At 41.3% G+C, this 27506-nt stretch overlaps 1 protein-coding gene across 1 annotated transcript in view; it reads right to left on the bottom strand.

Annotated features, from left to right (window-relative positions):
- The window catches only part of LOC124775425, a 629713-nt gene that overhangs the window by 99872 nt on the left and 502335 nt on the right, over window positions 1-27506 (bottom strand). Inside the window, exons 3-4 of the mRNA XM_047250258.1 lie at window positions 8227-8554; window positions 1297-1370 (exon numbers count right to left, since the gene is read on the bottom strand). Of these exons, the coding sequence (XP_047106214.1) occupies window positions 1297-1370; window positions 8227-8554 (402 nt within the window). The remainder of the gene's footprint in view (window positions 1-1296; window positions 1371-8226; window positions 8555-27506) is intronic.

Raw genomic sequence — 27506 nt, 5'->3', positions numbered from 1 at the left:
ATAATAAATATATAATAGAGGGAAACATTCCACATGGGAAAAATATATCTAAAAACACAGATGATGTGACTTACCGAACGAAAGTGCTGGCAGGTCGATAGACACACAAACAAACACAAACATACACACGAAATTCAAGCTTTCGCAACAAACTGTTGCCTCATCAGGAAAGAGGGAAGCAGAGGGAAAGACGAAAGGATGTGGGTTTTAAGGGAGAGGGTAAGGAGTCATTCCAATCCCGGGAGCGGAAAGACTTACCTTAAGGGGAAAAAAGGACAGGTATACACTCGCACACACAACACATATCCATCCGCACATACACAGACACAAGCAGACATTTGTAAAGGAAAATGTCTGCTTGTGTCTGTGTATGTGCGGATGGATATGTGTGTGTGTGCGCGAGTGTATACCTGTCCTTTTTTCCCCCTAAGGTAAGTCTTTCCGCTCCCGGGATTGGAATGACTCCTTACCCTCTCCCTTAAAACCCACATCCTTTCGTCTTTCCCTCTCCTTCCCTCTTTCCTGATGAGGCAACAGTTTGTTGCGAAAGCTTGAATTTCGTGTGTATGTTTGTGTGTCTATCGACCTGCCAGCACTTTTGTTCAGTAAGTCACATCATCTGTGTTTTTAGATATAATAATAAATATATGTGAACTACATAGTATATTTACATATTTGTGTGAAAGCATTTGTTCTTCATAAACAACTAGAAACTTTAAAAAAGCTTCTCAAATAAAATCTCATCCTACGTTGTGATCCAGTTCTTAGATCCAAAGCAAAAAGAGGTCAATACAGCGGGAATTCAGCCATTGGCATAGTTTTTAAATTCTCCATTCAAATGATGTGTTCCAATCAGAAAGAATGCAACTTTAAGACATTCAGTGTTTTGAGCTCTCAGATCAAACATGCTTTCATCTCAACTAACATGCAAAGACTACAGAGGGACATGTATTTCTCTGGAATAGTTTCCTGTTTATCGTCAGCACATTTTGCAGTCTCATCTTCCATTCCTTTTTGAATAAGGATGATTTTTAAACCATGATATTCTGTACACATCTAAATTAGTGTTTGCTGTACCGTCACACATTATTTACATAAAAGTTGGCTATTACAGCACCTGTCTATACACAAATATGTATAAGCACAGATAAAAATGTCAAAAAAACACAAGTTTTGTACCAGATCTTTAAAAATGATCTTAATATCACTTTACTCAAAATATTCAGAGCTGCTTTAAAGTAATGGTGTTTATCTTAGTACTGTTCAACAGTTGAATATTATGAAATTTCTACTTACCCGACCAAACCACCCTCTACCCAATTCTCTAAGATACTTCAGCTGGTGTCTTGGAAAATTTGCATGGGGATCTTCTGAAACAAAATACATTGTCATTTAAAGTAAAGCAAACTCTCAGTTATTTTACAATATTCTCAGATACACTATCCTAGAGAAAACAACACAAGTATCCTAATTTGATATAAAAATTACAAAATGCTTTTATGTGTGAAGAATGTATACCAATTGCTACATCACATGTAAAATACATCACACGGATGATATTTTTTGATCAGCATCTTCATTTTATAGCATCTACTTTTCTTTTATTAGACTGGTTCCTATTTACACAGAAGTGAAATGTGGACAATACATGTTATAAGAAGAGAACAGAACTTTTGAAATGTTTTGCTCCAGAAAGATGGGCAGTCAGATACTAATGAAATAATATTGAATCAAGTCAGAGAAAAAAAAAATAATGGCACAACTTGACTACAAGAATGGGCACAACGCAACCTGAGGCATCAAGAAATAGTTAATTTGGTAGGGGAAGGGGGTTAACTGTACAGGAAGACAAAGGCTTACTATAGTTAGCAGAGTCAATTGGATGTAGGCTGCAATAGTTATGAAGAGACTTTCACAGGAGAGAACAGTGTGAAGAACCGCATCAAACCAGTCTTTTGAGAGAAGACCAAGATCACCACCATCACCACCAACAACAACAACATAGCTGGGAGTTTTCTTACATATCTACTTTGCCAGTCTTATAATGCAGGTCACACGCTACGAAATTTAGAAGTCACGTCCTAGAAACAGTCATTGCAATCTGAATTGACAGGTCCTATCTGTAAACTTCTTTTCAAGCATTAATAGAAGGCGTTAACCAAAACTGAAATTGCCTTATTGACATGTTTAGTAATAGCATATTTTGCTACAAATTATGATCTGATCAGTAGTTGATGGAGAAAAATCAGCAGCAGGCCAATAACTTCCCAGTTAAGCATTCCTATGTCTCATTCTTGGAGATCAAATATCTCACTCCTGTTCACAGCCATAATACATGCACTTGTAGCACTGTGCAGCATATGAAATAAGTAATATGATACATCACTTTGTCAATTCATGAGGAAATGTTTATTAGCACATCAGATGCAATTATCAACAGTGTTTCACTTATAAACCAGTCTTAATAAGATGTCATGTTGCTTTGACCTGCAAAAAAGGATTAAAGTTATCACTATATCATCACAAAAACTCAAATGTCCTGTCATAACTTAACTGTATTTAGAAATATTCTGAAATTTGACCAATTAACTGGAAAACATGCTGCACAAATAGTTGATATGTCATTTCTAACTGATCCCTTGCACCTTCTGCTGATAATCTGTTCAAAGACAAACTGGGATGATAGGTGAAAGTGAACAAGTCCCAAGGCATACAAAAACACAACACTTCAAGATTCCATGGAAAGAAGTCCAATTGATTAGCTTCAATTAGATGTCACTATATCCATCCTCTTTCATCAAACTACCTCCGGCTAGCTAATGGCACCACAAGCTGACACAACATTGCTGCCTATTGACTGTGTGCACAATCACTGAGCCACAACATTCAAATAGATAAAAATTGAAAACTCCAAATCTGCACAGAGAAATGCACATGCAAATTCCTCTAAACTTTCTGTATTGATCACTGAAGATCAGTAACCTCCTACCTGAAACACATAAAACTTTTAAACATCACCTCCAGCCCACACCTCATCTCCTTCACCAAGAAGTGCTGCCACTTGACCTCCCAAACTGCTGATGTCCAACAACTTCCAAAAATGTTCAAACATTTGGGCCTACCTGCCACTGAGATTCATGAGTGGTATGCATTACCTTCTGCCACTAAGACAACACCTCTGGGAAGTGCTGCTTCCCACCAGGATTTTTGACAAGTTTATTTCCAACAATTGCTGGAGAATATCTGCTGTACTGCAAAAGTCAGCAGCCCTTAAATCAGTGCAGTAGGCTCCAACCATCAATCAAATTAGGTTTGTTAACAGACCTGCCCATCAGCTGTAAGTTAGACAATGCACATTTTCACTATATACCAGCTCTGCATCCGTAACAATCTCAAAGATGACCCCATAGCACAGCCAGGGAACGATAAGCTCACAAGGCAAGCAATTAGTTATCCTATCACACTAATAATGTCTCTCATAGCCACTAGCCTGGATAAAGGCCTAAATTCAGTGAGGAAGATAGTCACCAAAAAAATTGTGTAGAATAATCACCAAGAATGTCAAAATATAAGTCACGGTTCATGTTTATGGATATCTGAGTGAGTATGCCCAGGTCATGGTACAAAAGTCACCCCTAAAACATCACAGAACCATCTCTGGGTGAACTACATCTTCTACACAGTGCATCTTAAATACTTCATTGTGCTATCGGTGTACTCAACAGCTTGTATCATTTGAAAAGAGGTAAAATCGTGACTCAGTGAATCACACTATATGCCTCCAGATAGTTAATGTCTAGTTTCTGTACTGATTTGGCCACACACAATGTACAGCTTTACGTGCCACTGTGAGGTTCTCAAAATGTCCATTCAAGCATTTACCTCCAAAACATTGTCTAAGAAACTGTTTAACACGTATATGTGGTGACCACACCTATCCCGTTTGAACTCAACTGTTATTAGCAAGGCGTGGCACTCATCTTCAGTCCCCGTTGGTAGGATCTTTTTACAACTATTGTTCTTACACCATGTTAAAACACGTATGTGTGGTATACCATTTCTTGTAGACTTTTGGACATTCTGTGATAAACACAACAAATCAGACAGCTTCATTCACAGCATCATCGTGGGCACATCCAAATGCGATAGCCCCATTCCATGACATTCTATGCTGACCCTGATTCCATACAAGGGAATGAGACATAAACACCACTTCAATGCCATGACCTATGAGAACCATAAAGGCTAACATCAATACCTGGTACACCAGGTGAAAGTGTGCTACATCTGTTCTGTTGAATCAGAACTAGCAAACCAAACCCTCACGAGAAAGTTCATAGTAAAAGCAGAGGAAGTAAAAGAGTAATGAGATGTACCATCTGCTGTTCACCAGAGACAGGCTGCCTGTCTCCTGTACATATGACGCTGACTGGCTAACATTCTTGATATCCTAAGAAAGGCAGCACCATGGTTTTAAGCACAAACTGATAGAATTCTCTGCAGTCTTAGCCATCTGGTCACATTACTATGGTCTTTCATAGTGGCAATAGTCAGACTGTATTATATAGTAAAGTGGGTAAAGAGTTTGCAAGTTTTTAAACACAATAGTTGCCTATTATATGCATCAACTTGTTACCAACAGAGCATCATTTTTCATAAAAGTTTCTGTCATGTACTTGAGCTGAAGTGTCCTCCCCCCCTCCCCATCCTCAAAAAGGGCAATGTCTGTCAAAGAATGAAAGAACAGAATTGTGCCCACCTTGCAGATGCAAATTTGATAAGAAAAGCTCTCCATGGTGACAGAGACTTTGAAACTGAACAGTGGAACCATAAAAAAATTGAAGATCCAAATGAAAGTAGAAATTGATTTTAGATTTGTAAACAAGCATGCTGCAAATACTATTTAAGAGTGAAACTACTAACAAAATACTCACACGTATCATAGACTACCAATAGGGGAACTGCCTTGTCCAGTATAATGTGGACTTCATTCCATGGTGCAGTTAACAATTTTTTGTGATAACAAATCACTGCCAGATGTGAAAGAAGATGAATGAAAAAAGTCAGAGCATCAATCCAGATTATTAAGTTAGTAGACCAATATTTACCAACTGAGCAGCAAAGTGGGCAGTTACTAACACTTAAACGTATGCATACCATCACATAAATAGATAGATGGTTGTTTATGTATCTATAGATGATTTATAAAATTATATAATACATGTAATGTTCATTAAACAGGAAACAATTTAAAAAAAATAAATAGCTGATGCATTTAGCAATGTTACATTGTCAAAAAAATAATTTTACACACCGTTTGGCTGATCTTAAAAAGCTGAATTAGTACCATACCTAGATGAATGAGACTGAGGTCAATAGCATGAAAAGAGGTTAGAATTTTCTATAACAGAACCTGAGCATAGGATTTGACAGTGAGCATAATTGAGTTATTACAGTTCAGTACTGACTAACAGTGTTTTGTATTTAAAAAATGTCAATTTTTTACCACCTTCTTTTCAGTGTTATCTAAATAACTGTTGACTTTGAAGTATGAATTATGTTGAAGATGCATGTCTTCATTTGCTATTTACATATTTGCATTTTAATTGTCTCATTAATCTGCTTCAGTAATTTAATGTATAATTTTATTTCACTGAAGAAAATGTTGATGGGTGTCGTTTGTTTACTCCTGGTAAATGCAGTTTACTCCAGCTCTTGTTCCATGATCACGAATGCTGCTGTTTGTGAAATAATTACTGATGTTCTTGATGCACATAAGAGTGTGGTGGAGATATTCACATGGTGCACTTAGAATCCCCAGCTGTTTAAACAGATCTTTACAAGGAACTCCATCATTACTATTTATAGTTAGGTATTACTCTAATAGTCCTTTTTTTGTAGTTTGAAGACTGTGTCCATGTTTTGTGTATGGGAACCTCTGAAAAAATGGTTCCACAGATACAGATGGAATGCATATAGGAGTAGTACGTAACATAAGGTACTGTCTGTTACACATTGAAGACAGGGGCCTATGGGCATAGCACACAGCTGGCATTTTCTTTCCTAGTGTATGTTCATGTTCATTCCACTTCATAATCAACATTAAGTCTTAAAAATTTTGTGTTTGTTATGATATCTATGAAATATTTATCCACATTTAATTTTATGGAGTTACACTGAGGTGACAAAAGTTATGAGATAGCGATATGCACAAATACAGGTGGCAGTAGTATCGCTTACTCAAGGCATAAAAGGGCAGAGCATTGGCAGATCTGTCATTTACACTCAGGTGATTCATGTGAAAAGGTTTCTGATGTGGTTACGGGTGGATGATGAGAATTAACAGACACTGAATGTGGAATGGTACTTGGAGCTAGGCACGCGGGACGTTCTACTTTGGAAATCATTAGGAAACTCGGTAATCCGTGATCCACAGTGTCAAGAGCATTCCAAGAATACCAAATTTCAGGCATTACCTCTCACCACAAATGAAGCACTGGCCGATTGACTCCAGTTAATGACTGAAAGCAGCAGCATTTGCATAGAGTTGTCAGTGCTAACAGTCAAGAAAAACTGTGTGAAAAAACTGCAGAAATCAATGTGTGAGTTACGATTAACGTACCCTTTAGGACAGTGTGGCAAAATTGGCGACAATGGTCTACGATGGCAGACGACCGATGTGAGTGCCTTTGCGAACACCACAACATTGACTGCATTGCCTCTCCTAGCTCGTGGCCGAGTCACTTGGATCCTAGATTACTGTAAAACTGTGGCTCGGTCTGATGAGTCCCAGTTTCAGTTGGTAAGAGCTGACGGTAGGGTTGAAGTGTGGTGCAGACTCCATGAATGCACGGACCCAAGTTGTCAACAAGGTACTATCCAAGCTGGCGGTGGCTCCACAGTGATATGGGAGCTGTTTACATGGAATGGACTCTGGTCCAACCAGAGTGATCATTGACAGAAATGGTTACATTCTGCTAATTGGAGACCATTTGGAGACATTCACGGACTTCCACGTTCCTAAACAATAATGGAATTTTCACGGGATGGCAATGCGCTTTGTCACAGGGGCATAATTGTTTGCGAGTGGTTTGAAGAACATTCTGGACAATTCAAGCGAATTGTTTGGGCAACCAGATCTCCTGACATCAGTCCCATCGAACATTTGTGGCACATAATCAAAAGGTCAGTTCCTGCAGAAAATTCCGTACCAGTAACACTTTCGCAATTACGGACGGCCACACAAGGAGCGTAGCTCAGTATTTCTGCAGGGTGCCGCCTACAACTTATCGCGTCCACGCCACATCTAGTTGCTGCACTACACCGGACAAAAGGATGTCTGACACGTAATCCGTGACTTTTGCCACCTGAGTGTATTTTTCCCTCTTTAAGCTGAATAGCTCTGTTCTCTTTTTCGTTCAGTGTGAGTCGCAAACTCATTTGTCGCGTAAGACGCAAGAATGGACATCTTCAACTTTTGTAGTCCTGTCTTCCTCAGTTGCGTGTAATATTATGGTATATTGATAATTTTTACTTGTGGACCGTATGACAGCAACTGAATAAAACACAATTTTAGTGCCATACGTGTTTCGCCTTTACTTTCTGCAAGGCGTTGTTGAGGAACAATCAATACATAGAAAATCTCATAATAGAAACTGAACTCATCCTTACACGTGAAGAACAACAAAATAATTGTGGAATAAACATAGGACTGGCAAGAGAACTAGTAAAAGAAGAAATAAAAGGCATAATAAAACAAACACGGTAGACACACAATAAGAACAACCAAACAGAAGCAGCCACTATGAAAAGGTTATGCAACAGGAGCGTAAAATGTAAAAATTGTCCACGCAACCTGCCACTGATGATGCCTTGTGGAAAATAAAGGCGAAACCCGTAGGGCACTAAAATTGTGTTTTATTCAGTTGCTGTCAGAATGGAGCTCGCAGATTCTCAGGTGTGAATGAAGAAAAGGCAGCAACAGCTTCTAAATGTGCCACGGAAATTCCTCTCGAAGAAGTAACGAGCTGCTGCTTCAGTCGGCCTGCTAGAGAGTAGGATCACGATAACGTGACCGCACAGACATCCCCCGGCATCGTACAGCTTTTGTCACCCCAGAGTACTTGGCCTGCTAGAGTGGCTACCACAGTGTAGGATGACGAGAGGCTGAACCTCGAGGGCATCTACCGGTATTGCAGGATGCTGCGCCTGTCCCTCGCGACTTACCGAGCCAGTCGCGGGCGGATAGGCCGCCGCTGACGACGTTGTTGAAGGAGGCGGGCTTGCGGCTGGGCGCGGGCGCCTGCGGCGGCTGCAGACGGGCGCTGCCCACGTCGGGCAGCGGCTCGAAGTGCACCACGGAGGAGCGGTCTCCGGGCGCGGCCGCTGCTGCCGCCGGCGGGAACATGGTGAACTCCGCGGAGCTGGCGGCGCTGTTCACGTAGCCGACGCCGCCCCCGCCGCCCCCGGGGCCAGGACCGGCGGCTGCCGCGGGCGTCGCGTTCGCTGGCCCGGGACCCGCCAGGCTGTGGCTCGACGCGCTGTCCGTGAACTCCTGCGCACACACAGGCACCACACGTAAAACGCGCACACGAAAACACCACCCTCACTGACTCGAAAAGAGGTTATAAGATGAACATCAACATAAGTAAAACAAGGGCGACTCCAATATAGACGATTTAAATCAGAGAATGTTGAGGAACTTACACTAGGAAAGAAAGAAATCAGTTTTATTATTTGGGCAGTAAAAAGTTGTTGTTTTTTTAGGGAAGGAGACCAGACAGCGAGGTCATCGGTCTCATCGGATTAGGGAAGGACGGGGAAGGAAGTCGACCGCGCCCTTTCAAAGGAATCATCCCGGTATTTTCCTGGAGCGATTTAGGGAAATTACGGAAAACCGAAATCAGGATGGCCGGACGCGGGATTGAACAGTTGTCCTCCCGAATGCGAGTCCAGTGTGCTAGCCACTGCGCCACCTCGCTCGGTGGGCAGTAAAAAGGGCTGTTTCCACCATTAGGTAAGGCTACGCGGCCGCCTTGGGCGGCAAAATGTTAGGGGAGGTAAAAATTAAATTTCAAATCAAACAACGAAAAAATTGAGCAAATGAGGAGAAAAAATAAAAAAAAGAGGAAAAATTAAAACACTGATGAAAAAAAAAAATCAAGCACATTTGTTGTCCTCAGTCAATTTTAAAGTAATGGAAACTGAGGACTATCCCCAGAAACTGAGGACGTCTGGTCACCACAGTTTAATGATTAAAAGTGTAAGCAGGCTGTTTAGGTGTAAGTAGGCTGTTTAGGTTTTTTTATGTTGGTAACGCCAGGTAGCGCTCTGTATGAAAATCACTGGCTGTGCTGTGTGCAGTCTGTGGCTGGTTGGCATTGTTGAAATATTCGCTACTGTAGTGTTGGGCAGTTGAATGTGAACAGCGCGTAGCGCTGGGCAGTTGGAGGTGAGCCGCCAGCAGTGGTGGATGCGGGGAGAGAGATGGCGGAGTTTCGAGAGCGGGTGATCTGGACGTGTGTCCATCAGAGACAGTAAATTTGTGAGACTTGATGTCATGAACCGATATATATATTATGACTTTTGAACACTATGAAGGTAAATACATCGTTTGTTCTCTATCAAAATCTTTCATTTGCTAACTATGCCTATCAGTAGTTCGTGACTTCAGTAGTTAGAATCTTTTATTTAGCTGGCAGTATTGGCGCCCGCTGTATTGCAGTAGTTCGAGTAACGAAGATTTTTGTGAGGTAAGTGATTTATGAAAGGTATAGGTTATTGTTAGTCAGGGTCATTCTTTTGTAGGGATTTTTGAAAGTCAGATTGCGTTGCGCTAAAAAAATATTGTGTATCAGTTTAGTGTTGATCAGAATAAGTAAAGTGAGTAATGTCTGAGTACGTTCAGTTTTGCTCAGCTGTTTGAAAATCAAATTACGTAAGGGGTTTATCAGCACAATCATTCATAAATTTTTCTAAGGGAATGTTTCAAAAGTATAATAGGAGATTGCATTTCATGTGCGATGTTGGTGGCAGTGGAGCTCGGGGGGGGGGGGGTATCGAGTGGAGGGGGGGGGGGACGGGACAATTATATGGGGAGACTGATAGTAGCAAAAAAGACGGAGCGGCATTTCTCAATTCTCGCCTAGGGCGGTAAAACACCTAGCAATGCCCCTGGTAGTAAAATAACTCATGATGCCTGGCGCAGAGAGGATACAAAGTGAAGATTGACTACAGCAAGAAAAACATTTCTGAAGAAGATGAATTTGTTACAATCAAGTATCGGTAGAAGTGTTAGGATGTCCTTTCTGAAGGTTTTTGTCTGGAGTGTAGCATTGTATGCCAGAGACACGTGGACACTGAACAGTTTATACAAGAAGAGAATAGCAGCTTTTGAAATGTAGTGCTGTAGAGGAATGCTGAACATTAGAGGTGTAGATCAGGTAACTAATGGAGAAGTACTAGGTCGAATTGGGAAAAAAAGAAATTTAGGCACAACTTCGTTTAAAGAAGGGATCAGTGAATATGACACGTCTTCGGGCATCAAGGAATCGTCAATTTGGTATCGGATAGTAGTGTAGGGGGTACAAATTAAACAGGGAGACCAACGAATGAATACAGTACGCAGGATAAATGGATGTAGGTTGCAGCCGTTATTCTAAGATGGAGAGACTTGCAGAGGAGAGATTAGCATTAAGAGCTGCATCAAACCAGTACCAGTCTTCGGGCTGAACGACATAACAACCTCAACAACAGCGCGTTCCATAAATTAGGGAACACTGTGTGACGGGTACTCATAAAGTTTTAAGCTTTTTTTGAGTCATCAGTCTACTGACTGGTTTGATGCGGCCCGCCAAGAACTCCTCTCCAGAGCCAACCTCTTCATCTCAGAGTAGCACTTGCAACCTACATCCTCAGTTATTTGCTAGATGTAATCCAATCTTTTCTTCCTCTACAGTTTTTGCCCTCTACAGCTCCCTCTAGTAACATGGAAGTCATTCCCTGATGTCTTAACAGAAGTCCTATCATCCTGTTCCTTCTCCTTGCCAGTATTTTCCACATATTCCTTTCCTCTCCGATTCTGCGTAGAACGTCCTCATACCTTACCTTATGAGTCCACCTAATTTTCAACAACAGTCTACAACACATCTCAAATGCTTCCATCCTCTTCTGTTCCGGTTTCCTCACAGTCCATTTACCACTACACACTACGCTGTGCTCCAAATGTACACTCTCAGAAATTTCTTCCTCAAATTAAGGCCTATGTTTGATACTAGTAGACTTCTCTTGGCCAGAAATGCCCTTTTCGCGAGAGCTAGCCTGCTTTTGATGTCCTCCTTGCTCCGTCCGTCATTGGTTATTTTACTGCCTGGGTAGAAGAATTCCTTAATTTCATCTACTTCGTGACGATCAATCTTGTGTTAAGTTTCTAGCTGTTCTCATTTCTGCTGCTTCTCATTACTTTCGTGTTGCTCCGATTTACTCTCAATCCATATTCTGAACTCATTAGACTGCTCATTCCATTCAGCAGATCATGTAATTCTTCTTCACTTTCACTCAGGATAGCAACGTTATCAGTAAATCTTATCATTGGTACTTCACCTTGAATTTTGATTCCACTCCTAAACCTTTCTCTTATTGCCATCATTGCCATAATTAAATATTTTCATGACGATTATTTCAATGTCGACAGTTAAGACTCCAGCAGCACTTGATATAGTATTGTGAACAACATGGGCAGGCCATCCAATTCCTTCTAAATTTTTTCCGAGTTCTTTAATTTAGTGAAAAACATTCCGCTGACCGCATCGGTGAAACCCTCCGACGTTGGTGTTGGTACTGGTATTGCCTCCACAAAAAGCGATTAATTTATCTAATGGAATTTGTAGTTGTCTTAAACAGTCTATACAAAACTACTCAATTGTCTCCGATGTTTCGTTATTCAACTTCAACAGCTTCTGTTGGATTCCGCCAGTTTCTGCGTAAGAACTTACACAAACACACCAATATATATAACACAATACGAAATTGCAATTTATGCAGACCTTCAAAGTTTTGCTATTAAATTTTGCTAAATGGAACAGATTCCTATATTTTGTATTATTATTATTGTTCTCGTTGTTGTTATGCTGATTTTTTTTTCATTTCAATAAGTTGCATGCAAAGATTTATACTATGATTTCAAATCACTGACAGAGGTCTTGCTTAATAAAAATTAAATAAACAAAGTTATTCCTTATCTTGCACCTTTCTGTTGTTCTCACTGGTGGTGGTTGTGTTTTTGATGAACTGTGTCAACCACAGGTTACAGGGTGATACAAAATGTTACCACTGGCGCCGATGACCCAAGATAACACTCAACTTAGTTCTCTTTTACATTGTCATTTATCAGAAAAATTGATGACACAGGCAAGAGATGGTTGCCCTTGAATACAAGGGGCATAAGCCGTCATATTTTCTAAAGACAAATTTTTACTCACCTTAATGACCTTCCTCTCGTTCTCCTGGAGGCGTGCAAGTAAAAAAGAGACATGTGTTAAAAGAAGCGGATAAATATCTTAACGATACAGCTAGACAAAATCATTGTCTCATAACGAGTCGAGTTATATTACACTGAAGTTGTAAAGTATCTTTTGGGACATCCTGTACACACCGATGGAAAAATAATCGCAACACCAAGGAAGAGTTGTGCGACATACACGAAACTGATTCTACATCTGAAAGATGATGTCTGTTCAAATTTCACATCATACGCATAAGAGTGGCGCTAATACAATACAAATCCCGTTTGCTTTAAATACACGTAGTAACGGTTTTGAGAGTTAGTTACATCTGAGACTGGACGTGGTGAGTTGATGTTAGTCAAGCCTTTAAGACGACAGAGACGCCATTATTATTTGAACGAGGTCGCTTGATAGGGCTACACGAAGCTGGATGTTCCTTCTGCGGTATTGGAGAAAGATTTGGCAGGAATGTAGCCCCGGTACACGACTGCTAGCAGCAGTGGTCACGAGAATGTAAGGCTCCGGACGGCCGCGTGGCACTACCGAGAGGGAAGACCATAGTGTTCGGCGTATGTCTCTGACGCATCGTATTGTATCTGCAGCAGCGATCTCAGCAGTACTTGGCACCACAGTGACACAAGGCACTGTTACAAATAAACGGTTACTTCGACATCTCCGAGCCAGACGCCTTGTAGCGTGCATTCCACTGACCCTAACTACTGTCATTTTCGACTTCAGTGGTGTCAAGCGAGAGAAGATTGGAGGGCAGCGTGGAGGTCTGATGTGAATCAGCCTCGGTGCCAGTAACGGTCGTGCGTTGGCTAGGAAGGGGTCAGTTGAAGGCTTGCAACCAACCTGTCTGCGTGCTAGACACACTGGACCTGCACCTGGAGTCATGGTCTGAGGCGCGATGTCGTCAGACAGCAGAAGCACTCTTGTGGTTATCCCACGCACCCTGACTGCAAATCTGTACGTCAGTCGGTGATTCTACATCTACATCTACATACATACCCCGCAATCCACCATACGGTGCGTGGCGGAGGGTACCTTGTACCACAACTAGCATCTTTTCTCCCTGTTCCACTCCCAAAAAGACCGACGGAAACATGACTGCCTATATGCCTCTATATGAGCCCTAATCTCTCTTATCTTATCTTTGTGGTCTTTCCGCGAAATATAAGTTGGCAACAGTAAAATTGTACTGCAGTCAGCCTCAAATGCTGGTTCTCTAAATTTCCTCAGTAGCGATTCACGAAAAGAACGCCTCCTTGCCTCCAGAGACTCCCACCCGAGTTCCTGAAGCATTTCCGTAACACTCGCGTTTTGATCAAATCTACCACTAACGAATCTAGCAGCCCGCCTCTGAATTGCTTCTACGTCCTCCCTCAATCCGACCCGACAGGGATCCCAAACGCTCGAGCAGTACTCAAGAATAGGTCGTATTAGTGTTTTATAAGCGGTCTCCTTTACAGATGAACCACATCTTCCCAAAATTATACCAATGAGCCGAAGACGACTATCCGCCTTCCCCACAACTGCCATTACATGCTTGTCCCACTTCATATCGCTCTGCAATTTTACGCCCAAAAATTTAATCGACGTTGACTTTGTCCAGCGCTACACTACTAATGGAGTATTCAAACATTACGGGATTCTTTTTCCTATTCATCTGCATTAATTTACATTTATCTATATTTAGAGTTGGCTGCCATTCTTTACACCAATCACAAATCCTGTCCAAGTAATCTTGTATCTTCCTACAGTCACTCAACGACGACACCTTCCCATACACCACAGCATCATCAGCAAACAGCCGCACATTGCTATCCACCCAATCCAAAAGATCATTTATGTAGATAGAAAGCGACAGCGGACCTACCACACTTCCCTGGGGCACTGCAGATGATAATCCCCGATGAACACTCACCATCGAGGACATGTTGTGCTGCCATTTATGAACAGCATTCCACCGTGTGTTTTCCAAGAGGATAACGATCGTCCACATACCGCTGCCGAAGCCCAACACGTCCTACAGTGTGTCGACATGTTGCCCTGGCCTGCTCAATCACCAGATTTGTCTCCAATCGAGCGCATATGGGACATCGTCGGACGACCACTCCAGCGCCATCCACATACAGCATTAACCGTCCCTGTACTGACCGGCCATGTGTAACAGATACGGAACTCCATTTCACAACATGACATCCGGCACCTGTACAGTGCAATGTATGCACGTTTGCATGCTTGTATTCAACATTCTGGCCGTTACACCGGTTGTTAATGTACCAGCATTTCATATTTCCAATGACGTATTTCGCGCTTTCATTAACCGGCTATATTGCAGTGTTCATCACTTAAATATGTTACGCAGACATAAGCATTCACTAAATTTCGTTACACTACATTAATTATTTTTTGGTGCTGCGGTGGTTTTTTTTTTCTTTTTTTTTTTTCGTCAGTGTATCTTTGTAATCTGATAGCGGAAGCGAGAAACTGGTAACATTCCTTGCACGTGTAGACTGCTACACAACAACCGTACAGCCTTGCCCATACACAAAGACCGAGATTAATATTTTTTTGAAAAAATTTAGTTGTTCTGGATTATTTGAAAGTGAGACGGGCAACGAAGTGTTCCGCCCGTACCAGAGGGCACGATTTCGGGACTGATTGCAGCCGCCTTTGTCTGCCTGCCACGTCGTCGTTTATCTCCCTCGGACTTCGAAGAAGACAATTGTTCTAAAGCCTTGTCCCTTCCTTCCCGTTTCCCTTCTTCGTTTTCTGTGTGGTGTGCGCCCCCCCCCCCCCCCCCCCCGCCCACCCATCCCTTCCCCACCCCTTCCCACGCCATCACCACCGTCTGCATCCACTCCGAATGAAAGAAGGCGGCCGTGAAATGGCGAACAGAAAGGGTTGGAGGAAGTGGGAAGGGGCGGAACTTAGGGCGCTGACAAACATCCTGCGGGCAGGCGACAGTGGACTGTGCTGCAGAGGAGTGGAGTGGAGTGCTGGCATCGCCAGGGGTCCTCTGCAGATTGCGGCGCCCAGGCGCAGCTCTTATCGGCACCTGCGGCCCTCGTCTCCGCAGTTCGTCAACGCCCGCAATCTCCTTCCCATTCCTAATGCCAGCCTCGCAACAACGAGTGGAGTCCTTCTGGTAAACTGCAAAGAGTTTCCAAAACAAAATTTTCTAGGTGTATGTGAAACTTTCAGTTCACAGCGCGTTTTACCGGTATTTCATTATGACGGCGAAATAACGACTTTACACGTGAAAACCATTCAAAACTAAGTGTTACTCCATGAGCAATATAGAGATGCTTACAGAGAATTAAAAGGATATAGAGGAAAACAAATATACCGAAGTGGAGGACGTAATGAAACTGAAATGCAGAAAAATATGGCCAGGCGACTTAATGTAGATTGGCCAAGGAAGTACTTTGTTCAATTCCAAGCGTTAATAACTGATCTAGATGATGACCTACTCAAAAATGAGTACATAATATCGGAAAATATATTATTCATATATCTTTCCTTTCTCAGACATTATGTCTGGTTAAAATTGGAAAGTGACGCGGACCTTGATCAAGCGTGACTTCCTTTTAACGGTACGGTATATGATACATTGCATTTAGGAACTTTCGGGTAATTGAACATGTATCAATAATTACAGATTTCTGTAGTTGTATATATACGTTTGGATGTAGATGTATTGCGTTGATGTACTGGTGGATATTGTGTGGTATGACTCCTGTAGTTGATAGTATAATTGGTATAATGTCAACTTTATCCTGATGCCACATGTCCTTGACTTCCTCAGCCAATTGGATGTATTTTTCAATTTTTTTCTCCTTGGGTATGGATATTTCGATTAGTTGTGTTAATTTCTTCTTTTTATTGGTGAGTATGATGTCAGGTTTGTTATGTGGTGTTGTTATATCTGTTATAATGGTTCTGTTCCAGTATAATTTGTATTCATCATTCTCCAGTACATTTTGTGGTGCATACTTGTATGTGGGAACGTGTTGTTTTATTAGTTTATGTTGTATGGCAAGTTGTTGATGTATTATTTTTGCTACATTGTCATGTCTTCTGTATTTGCTAGTATTGTACATCCGCTTGTGATGTGATCTACTGTTTCTATTTGTTGTTTGCAAAGTCTGCATTTATCTGTTGTGGTATTGGGATCTTTAATAATATGCTTGCTGTAATATCTGGTGTTTATTGTTTGCTCCTGTATTGCAATCATGAATCCTTCCGTCTCACTGTGTATATTGCCTTTTCTTAGCCATGTGTTGGATGCATCTTGATCGATGTGTGGCTGTGTTAGATGATACGGGTGCTCGCCATGTAGTGTTTTCTTTTTCCAATTTACTTTCTTCGTATCTGTTGATGTTATGTCATCTAAAGGGTTGTAGAAGTGGTTATGAAATTGCAATGGTGTAGCCGATGTATTTATATGAGTGATTGCTTTGTGTATTTTGCTAGTTTCTGCTCGTTCTAGAAAGAATATTCTTAAATTGTCTACCTGTTTATAATGTAGGTTTTTTATGTCGATAAATCCTCTTCCTCCTTCCTTTCTGCTTAACGTGAATCTTTCTGTTGCTGAATGTATGTGATGTATTCTATATTCGTGGCATTGTGATCGTATAAGTGTATTAAGTGCTTCTAGGTCTGTGTTACTCCATTTCACTACTCCAAATGAGTAGGTCAATATTGGTATAGCATAGGTATTTATAGCTTTTGTCTTGTTTCTTGCTGTCAATTCTGTTTTCTGTATTATTATTATTATTATTATTATTATTATTATTATTATTAAATGACTGGAGCGGACCTTGAGGAAGATGAGTTTGGGTCCGGAGATATGTAGGGACACGCGAGGTAATACCGCCTCAACGATTTATCTTAGAGAGTAGGTTAAAGAGGGGCAAATGGACATTTATAGCATCTGTAGATTTACAGCGACTGTTGACAATACTGACTGGAATACACTCTTTGAAATTCTGAAGGCAGCAGGGTAAAATACAGGGAGGGAATGCAATTTACAACCTGCACAGAACCAGACGACAGTTATAAGAGTCTAGGAGCATTAAAAGAAGCAGTGGTTGAAAAGGGAGTGAGAAAGAGTTGTAGCCTGTCTCTGATGTTATTCAGTATGTATACTGAACAAGTAGTAAAGAAAACCAATGATAAATACGGTGATGGAATATCCGTTCAAGGAGAATAATTTTAAACTTTGATATTTGCCGTTGACATTGTAATTCTGTCAGAGATAGCAAAGGAAGAAAAGGAGGATACCAGCATTTAACGTTCCATCAACAACAAGGCTGTTAGAGACGTAGCACGAGGTCATATTAGGGAAGGATGGAGAAGGAAAGCGGCTTGCCCTTGCGTAGGAACCATCCCGACATTTCCCTGAAGCGTTTTAGGAAAAGCACGGAAAACCCAAATCAGGATGGCCGGGTGCGGGTTTGAACCGTCGTCCTCCCGAATGCGAGTCCTGCGTGCCACCACTGCGCGACCCCACTCGTTGACAGCAAAGGACTAGGAAGAGCAGTTGAACGGAATGGACAGCGTCTTGAAAAGAGAATATAAGACAAACATAAAAAGTAAAACAACGATAATAGAAGGTAGTCGAATTAAATCATACCTTGCTGTGGGAATTATATATTACGAAATCAGACACTAAAAGTTGCGGATTTCTTTTGCTATTTGGGCAGCAGAAAACTTGTAAGTCCGAAGTAGAGAGGATATAAAATGCAGACTGGTAACAGTAAGAAACGCGTTTCTGAAAGAGAGGAATTTGCAAACAAGTAATATTAATTTAAGCTTTAGGAACTATTTTATGGAGTTATTTGTCTGGAGTCTAGTCTTGGACAGAAGCGAAACATGGACAATAAAGAATTTAGTGGTTGATGAATCTCTCAGCGTCTTCCAGTAAATCTCTCAGGGTCTTCCAGTAAAAAGCGTCATACCACTCTCCTCTTTTTCTAAAAAGGATTTGAAAATAAGCCATGGAACACAAGTACAGCAGTTTATTTTTTTATTTATTTATGTAATCACCGTTAGTGTTTCTCCTGCTGCGGCACCTGCTTAGAGCGTACACTTCGTGTCTAAAGAGGGCTGACGAACCACAAGAGAGCGAATGGTAATGTGTTTTGGACTTCGAATGTGCTTCCGCATAAAATCTTCTTCTAAGATCAAGAGAGTAGTAGATCTTCCCTTATTGCCAACTTATTTTTTCTCTCCAGCGAAGTTTGTTAGTTTTGATGGGTGAGAGAATGCAATAATGTACAGAATTCGCACACCTGCACTTGATCGTCTTGTCGTCTCCTGTTTAATGGCTACACATTATCCGCCGATAGTTTTGCCATACGCTTCATTGGTAACGGCTGTTCGTGACAGGAAAAACTCACACTGCAGCAAGTTAAATCGTGAACAGATTCAACATACTTTGCACTTCAAACAACTGAACTATGAGAATTTTTCTTTTTTTCCGTTGGCGAATCGAGATGTTTTCATTTCTTAGATTTTCGTTTGGACTACGGAGCCAAGAGCAAACCCATGTGTTCCGTCGCTTCTAGTAACATTTTCCACGCACTTGTTTCTTTCATACGTCAAGATAATACACCGGTATTTACGAAAGTTGGCACCACCTAGAAGATGACACACACACACACACACACACACACACACACACACGCACACACACACAGGTAGAAGAAAAACAGCTGCCGCGGACCTAGAAATTGCGCGTTAGCGTTTCAGATTACTGCCTTGTTAATAGAACATCATTACAGGGGGAGGGAGGGGGAGGGGGAAGAGACTTACTGATCCACCAAGGAAATAGTAGTGACCGTTTATTTATCTCCTATACATGTGTCGAAAAGTTAAACGACTGGACACCTTAAAATCACGACGATGTACGGCATAATGGAGTAAATTGTTGTCAGGATTATTTTATGCGACATGTTTGCCAAGTTGAATAACAATCAGCAAAATATGCTAATGTATTAGGAAGGCAATTATAAAAGATGATACCATCGTACCGATGTCGTAACTAATCTCAAAACGAGATGCTTTGCTAACCATACACAGGTTTCCCACCAAAGAACACACACCTGTGAAAACAGCATTACTTTTTTTCCTTTGGTTCTGCAGGGCAATCTTAGCCAAATATATTCTCTTTTAGAGGTACGACTTCAAAGACTCCTCTGAACGATAACCACATCTATAAAATTTAAGTTAGTTCTTTCAGTAAACACCAGTACAGAAATTGCAGGAAGTGTTTTGGCTGACAACGACTGGGATCTAAATGAACCCTTCTCCTAAGAAAACTTCTCATCATAACTGCTATTTTAATAAGTAATATATTCGTACATCCTATAACGAAACAACTATCAATTACGTAACCACTGATATTCGATGGTTTTAAGTGCAAACGAAAAATCATTGTTTTCATGTCGTGACAGAAATTTAAATGATCGATTCTTTCCTTTTGGCAATGTCAAGCTGTAGCTGTACAACTGTCGTCAATGTACTTTCCTCTTCTGGGCCTATTTCCTGTTGTTAATCTCTGGAGCTCTTTACGAGGCGATTGAGTTTCGTTGCCACACGTACAGACATACGAGGTGTGCTCAAAAAGTAATGTGAATTTTGTAATATCGGATGTCTTTTAGTCTGATCTGCGCTGTTTATTTCGTTGTTGTGTAGGTAAACATGTCTGATAAGGATCTACCACAATATCGGATATTTAGTCTGTTGTCAGCTGTCAAAAAGGTTACATGTGTTGGGTAGTATCGGCGATTAGTTACTTTCTACAAAAATAATCACAGTATTTCTATTAAATTTCACTATAAGAATGGCTAAAGTACAGCACAGTTGTAGAAATCCTAAATATCGTTTTTGAAAAGCCTGCTATGAGTATAAGAAAGGTTTACGAATGGTACAAGCGTTTCGAAGAAGGCCTGAAAACGATGAAGATAAGAAGTGCCCTGGAAGCTCTAACTATCATCAGCCGATGAAATCGTGAAAGAAGTGTTCACAAATTGTTTAATTTCGAACAAAGTAGCAACGACTTCAAAGTTCATCAGGAGTCGTTAGATGAAGTCAATAACGATGCATAACAGGTGAAGAACTATGTGTTTACGAATATGACGTTGAAATTCAAGCTCTGTTGTCTCGGTGGAAGCGTTCTTGATCGCCTAGTCTGAAAAAATCTCAAGTGCGATCAAATGCGAAGGTTATACTCACTGTGTTCTTCGATTTTAACGGCACAAGGCATCTGAATTCACGTCACAAGGTCGAAGGCTCTATGAGCAGTACTATTTACGAGTTCACCGCTGTCTGCATGAAGAACTCCGAAAAAAAAAGAAGAAGACATGGCGTCTGCACCACGATAAAGTATGTCTCACACACTTCGTTGCTTATTCGTGAACTTTTGGTCAAAATCAATACTGTAATGATGACCCGGCCGCCCTATTCGTCAGACATGGCTCTACGTGACTTTTCTCTGTTCCCAAAAATTAAAAGGACCGTCAGCTTACAAATATAAATGGGGTTAAAGACGCATCGCTGATAGGGCTAAACGCCATCCTAAATATCAAGTTTGAGAAGTGTTTCGGGGATTAGAAAAAGTGCTTGAATAAGTGTGTAATATCTAATAGAGATTATTTTGTAAGTGATAACATTGATATACGTGAATAAGCAAAATGCTTTCCAAAAAACAAAAATTCCAGTTATTTTTTGAACATACATCGTAATACCTTCTGTATAAGTAAAGTAGGCTAAAAAAAGTTACTAACTCGCGATCAAACTCACTCTGTTTGACTCTTTACTACTCGCAAAAAGTTGGCTATTTCATCCACTTTCACCTTTTACTGTTTTTAAGATTCGCCATCCATCATCTTCGCAAGCCATTACATCAAAGGCGGGTGAAAGTAACCATTACTCTTCATTTCCAACTGTCGACAGGCACTAAATTCATCAAATTTGCTTTCATTAATTATTTCCGGGTATTTCAGTCTTCTGCAAATCCAGAAGCCTATCGGAAGGACTCGTGTTTGAAAACCCAAAGGTCAGGGTTCGAACACTACAAAGAGCTGTACGCTGACTGCCATTCTTCCCAGAGTAACAATACGGAATTTTTTCTTCGTATTCAGTGTTCAATGTTAGAGTCAGTAATAACGCTTCCATTCTTAAATAACACGTCAGTGTACCTAGTTTTAAACAGCTCATCATCCAGTGGTTTGTAAATATCTTTTGGCGGTACTGCTGATGCTTTTCCTTTGTTATAAGAGATTTCTAACAATTTCGGACCTTTTCCGGCAATGTGTTTTTTATTGTACAGCCACCATTTTAAATAAAAAGGGAATGAATTACTTTGAAGATGGAAGTGAAATTCACGTTTTTACAAGAGGTAGATGCTCCTAATTACTTTACTTGTACTTGCAATGTCTGCGTTGATTTAGTTGTTTTGCTCAGTTTCAGTTTCATTACTATCAAAGAGACATCATTGGCCTCCTGTGGTATTACCTAGTCTATATTCCATCAGAAATCGCGGAGGTTCTCTTTCTATAGATGGGAAGCTTCAAATGTAATTAGGAAAATTGTATCCTATATTAGTATATGTGGACACATACGCGTTTTCATTGACCTATCACGAAAACTAAACAAAAGCTATTACATTTGACTGTCTCAGATCAGCACCAAAAAAAGGACGAGAGCGGCTAATCCTTATCAGATCCAAACTATATAGCTATTATTTTACGTAACTAAAGAAGTTTTTCTAAGTGTTTTATTTTACACATAAAGCAATTCAGTAGCCTTGAAAATACACACTTATTATATTGTTGTATAATGTCTTTGTTGAAAATTCACATTATACAATGTCTCTTCAGACACGCATGCAAATCTGAAAGAACAGTCACTGTGTGACAATCCACAGCTGCTCATTAAATATTACGAAATTTGATTCGTAACTGAGAACCTAAACTGACTTAGCTGTACTGTTTATCGGTGGTATGAAAATTTGCGCCGGACCGGGGCTCGAAACCAGATTTTGCTTAACGTGAGCGGTCGCCTTTTCCACTTCGGCTATCCGAGCACACTTTCAGGACCGCTCACTCACTCGCTCGCTCGCTCGCTCGCTCGCTCGCTCGCTCTCTGTCTGTCTCTCTCTCTCTCTCTCTCTCTCTCTCTCTCTCTCTCAATGTGATACCCACCAAAGAGGGACATTCTATGTGATGTCTGAAGGGACAGTGCATACTGTGAATTGTTTAACACAGACACTGTGGAATAAGAGAAGAACTATTACATACTTTCCCAGGTTGAAACGACGATCACATCGAACTTACCTCTTTGGCGGGGAATCGCATAGTGTGTGTGCGTGTGGGGCGCGGGGGGAAGGGGGGGGGGGGGCGAGGATTGGGAAATGTGAGCAAGTGAACCTGTGGAGGTCTGGGTCGATTTTGGAAGTGCGCTCGGATAGCCGAAGTGGTTAAAGCGACTGCTCGCGTTAAGCGGGAGATACTGATTCGAGTCCCAGCCCAGTACAAATTTTCATGTCACCGATGAATAAAACAAATGAAATCAATTTCGATTTGCAATTTTTGAATCAAATTTCGGAATGTATTTGTAAATATGTAATCGACAGATATACTCTCTCGCCTCGTAAATTCATTATTACGAATGTCACATTAAAACTACGCAAAATTTTTCGTAACGATAGCCTCACTATACTGAAAACATATAAATAACGACAGCAACTTCTCGGAGTGCTGAAGATGATTATGTCGTGTACATCATCATTATCATCATCATCGACGTCGTCGTCATCAGTCATTATCACCCCGACCCCCTACCCCTCCCAGTAGAGTCCAGAATGAATCTTTCACTCTTTAGCGAAAGGAAGGTTATGGTTTAACGTCCGTTCGACAGCCACGTAATTAGAGACGATGCACAAGCTCTCATTGTTCTGTTAAGGAAGGCAAAGGAAATCGGCTGTGCACTTTCAAAAGAACCGAGCCTGTTTTTGCCAGGAAATCACGGAAAAAATAAATCTGGATGGCCGATGGCGGATTTGAACTGCAATCCTCCCGAATGCGAGTCCAATGTGCCGACCAGTGTCCCAGCTCGCTCGGCCCATCATTGTGTTTCGAAACTTCAGTCTGCTAGTTCAGCTGTTTGCGCACTCTACAAAACGCTACGGCACGCGTGCCGGCCTATTACTTCACGTAGATCTTGCTAGGTGAGTTCCAGTTCTATTCTGGCACAAATTTTGAAAATGTCCAAACATTCGCCTTCTAAGAACGATGTCTTGCAGCAAATTCTGGAATCCCGAAGAGTATATGAATTACGGGATATACGAGTATTTAAGGCCTCCGAAAACACTTTGTTTCGGACTAGCAAATCCTGACAATATCGCTGACTAGGTATGAACGGTATAATTTGCTTCGCGATTGACAACCAGAGAAATTACATGCAATCGTAAAAAATAACTGTTTCAGAAAGATATGATGGCCTTCCGTGCCATTCACTAAATTCTCGCATCCTACGTTTTCTGATGATGTGCACCACTCTCCACAATCTCTAAATAGCTCACGAACCTCATGAGTCACCCACAGAATCACCTGTCGTGCGGATAAATACACTAGGAAGGAAAAAAAACCCTCGCCAGCGAACCAGCCGACCATGTGCTCTAACACAGGTGCCCAGAAAAGTCTAACGGAGGCCGGCCAGTGTGGCCGAGCGGTTCTAGGCGCTACAGTCTGGAACCGCGCTACGGTCGCAGGTTCGAATACTGCCTCGGGCATGGATGTGTTTGATGTCCTTAGGTTAGTTAGGTTTAAGTAGTTCTAAGTTCTAGGGGACTGATGGCCTGAGAAGTTAAGTCCCATAGTGCTCAGAGCCATTTGAACCATTTTTGAAGTCTAAAGGAAGACTTTCCCCTTATCTTATCGGGGGATACAACACTCATCCACAGAACTGGACACACGTAAGTCTCCAATGATGGATAAGGTGGCTAATTACTTGCCTTTGATTCTGCGGGGAACCTGCCTTTGCAACACGGCGAAACCAGTCTTAGTGCACCTACACACAACTACCCACACACATACGGGTTCGTAGATGCAGTAAGCTCGCATCGTGCTGCAAAATGCAGTTTCCAGCAGCACTATTTCACGTAATTGTCTGTTCCACTGAGTAAGTTTAGAAATGCCTGTTAAGTCTAGAAGTGATTTACATCACTGGGCGTGTCCGCTCACCCACCGAACGAGGTAACGCAATGGTAAATGGAAATGGAAATGTCGTGTGGCTAGGGCCTCCCGTCGGGTAGACCGTTCGCCTGGTGCGGGTCTTTCGATTTGACGCCACTTCGGCGACCTGCGCGTCGATGGGGATGAAATGATGATGATTAGGACAACACAACACCCAGTCCCTGAGCGGAGAAAATTTCCGACCCAGCCGGGAATCTAACCCGGGCCCTTAGGATTGACAGTCTGTCACGCTGACCACTCAGCTACCGGGGCGGACAACGCAATGGTTAAAAACACTGAACTTGTATATGTAAGCATACCGATTTCCATCCCTCCATCCTTTCCCCACTCAGCAAGTTATCTCTCTCTAATGCCTTCGAAGTAGAGACGTTAAAAATCTAATACGTGTTTCCTTCAGAACCCACGCAACTGAATCAAAAAAGTTACCAACCTAAAGCCATAGCTTCCAACCTCCTCTTTCTATTGTTTTTAGTTACCGATCCGTTGCTGCTGAAGATGGATTCTTGGGCTGGTCAGGATAGGGTACTTCCAGTTCACTTGGTAGATGGACATTTAGAATTCCGTATTATTGCAATGGAAGATACGTGTTGTATAGAAATATCTGTGAAACAGTTTCCATGGTAAAGAAAGTGTCTCCAGTTTTTTTTTTAAATTTTAGACAGACAGCGAAAAAATTACATTGGGAATACGTTGTCGGTGGATATACTCCTACGACTTGCAAATTCGTTATTACTAGTGTCAAAATTAGGCAAACATTTTCGTAACGGAGATCTCGCTACATCGAAAACCTAAAACTAGCGTCATTTACAACAGAAAGCCCCTCATCAAAACTTAGCTTTGTAAAGACGCGCCTATGACAATTTTCTATCATAATAATTAAATGTTATTTTGACCACGTGATTCTCTGTCTGACAGTAACTCTGTTTACTTCTTTCTGATAACATCCAGTCCAGTTAATGTAATATTAAACACAAAAATTTAAAACTGTACCGATACGAATCTTTTGCCTGCGGAACATCTTTGTTTCTAGCAGATCATTCTGCTGCCGATCAGGGAGAAGCTTAACGAACCCTTGAGAACCTGTGGACTGGTAACGGTAAGTTGTAGTGTCTTGCCAGAGACGTTAATTGAGTATTGCCATAAAAAGACCGTATGGTTCACACACCACTAAACGAGTAATTCCATCCTGATATGTCAGTAATATAAGCTATCTGTTTTGCATTATAACCGATACTCTCAGATCCATTACAAAGCAAATTTAAGTAATTACATGTGATTAAATTTACTGTCTGCGGTATCATCATCAACAACAACGAACAATACTAGGTAAGAGATGGACTGAAGCAACTACGGAAAGAATACCACTACAACATTTTCATCTATATGCGACTGCATAATAGTAGCTCTTTTCCTTATAACTTCAGCCTTTGCATCAATCTAAACAACCAGATTTACAAGGACGTCGACTGGAATTTCGTATAGTGAGCTCTTCAGTGAACCTTGGAAAGGTTCGTGTGCGTCGTATTTGGTTACCGATACGATTAAGAAACGCGTCTTAACTGGAGAGTAATAGGAAGTGCCGTGGTAATTATTCCAGGAAGGGATGTAGATTATGTGGAGACATCTCGTCAGTGTCTAAGTCATTAGAGACAGAGCAGCAGCAGTCAAGTTGGTGAAGAATGAGGAACTAAACAGTCGACTTGATAAAGGAAACAGCCGGGCACTCGCCTTGCATTACCTGCGGTCGCCATAAAAGACTAAACGTAAATGGTCGAATATTTACTATTAAAAACAGTCTTGATCACGATTTATTTATTAAGGTGACTGGTTTCGACCACTACTGTGGTCATCTTCAGACCATTGAGTAGGAACCTCTTTCTGCTGGAGTAGTGATTCTCCAGCAAAAAAGAGGTTCCTACTCAATGGTCTGAAGATGAACACAGTAGTGGTCGAAACCAGTCACCTTAATAAATAAATCGTGATCAAGACTGTTTTTAATAGTAAATATTTGTAACACATTGATCACTGTCACTCCCATAATGTATTCAAAAGCAAGTAAATGGTCGCGATTTGAAATTCGCTTCTCCTCAAGAAGTTCGGAAGATTAGTAGTTAACATTTCGTCGACCACTACGTCATTTAAGGTACGTCTAAATGGACTATATTTTACAGAAATATTTGACTGCAACAGCGTTGCAGTCAACATTGCTGCAATGTTACTGCAACAGACAGCAATTTTGAGGTGTGGGTGGGCAATACTGCCGATGTTGCAAGTAGCGGCCAACGAATTGCCCAGGGTTGCCGTGTTGTCCACCAGAGGTAGAAAATATTTCGTATTGCAGAGCAGTATCTCTCGATGTTCTACTCTGCAAATGCTTCCCCCGGCTCTCATCTTTGGTTCCTATGTCTCTCATCGACAGCGCCTGCAGTCAAGTGTTTGAGCGATTTCGCTTTTGTTCGGAAGTTTGCACGTACATATTATACAGATTTTTGTTTCGTGGTTTCTCGCTCTGAATTTGTTTGTGTATAGCACGTCAGTTTGTTGCTTGTGTATAAGAATGGATAAGTGGTCAAATGAGCGAACTACAATGCTTATAAATTCGAGCCACCTACGACTGGAACTATAAGATCTTCGTTGATCCATTATGAATCGTGGGACGACGGCTGGCATGAACTTCTTGATGCAATAATTTACCAACAGCCGTACGTATTGTAGAAATTTATTTTGTTTTATG

The sequence above is a fragment of the Schistocerca piceifrons genome, chromosome 2 (assembly GCF_021461385.2).
Source record: "Schistocerca piceifrons isolate TAMUIC-IGC-003096 chromosome 2, iqSchPice1.1, whole genome shotgun sequence".
Taxonomy (NCBI): domain Eukaryota; kingdom Metazoa; phylum Arthropoda; class Insecta; order Orthoptera; family Acrididae; genus Schistocerca; species Schistocerca piceifrons.
The sequence above is the reverse complement of the archived record's forward strand: the minus strand, read 5'-3'. Positions and strand labels throughout refer to the sequence as shown.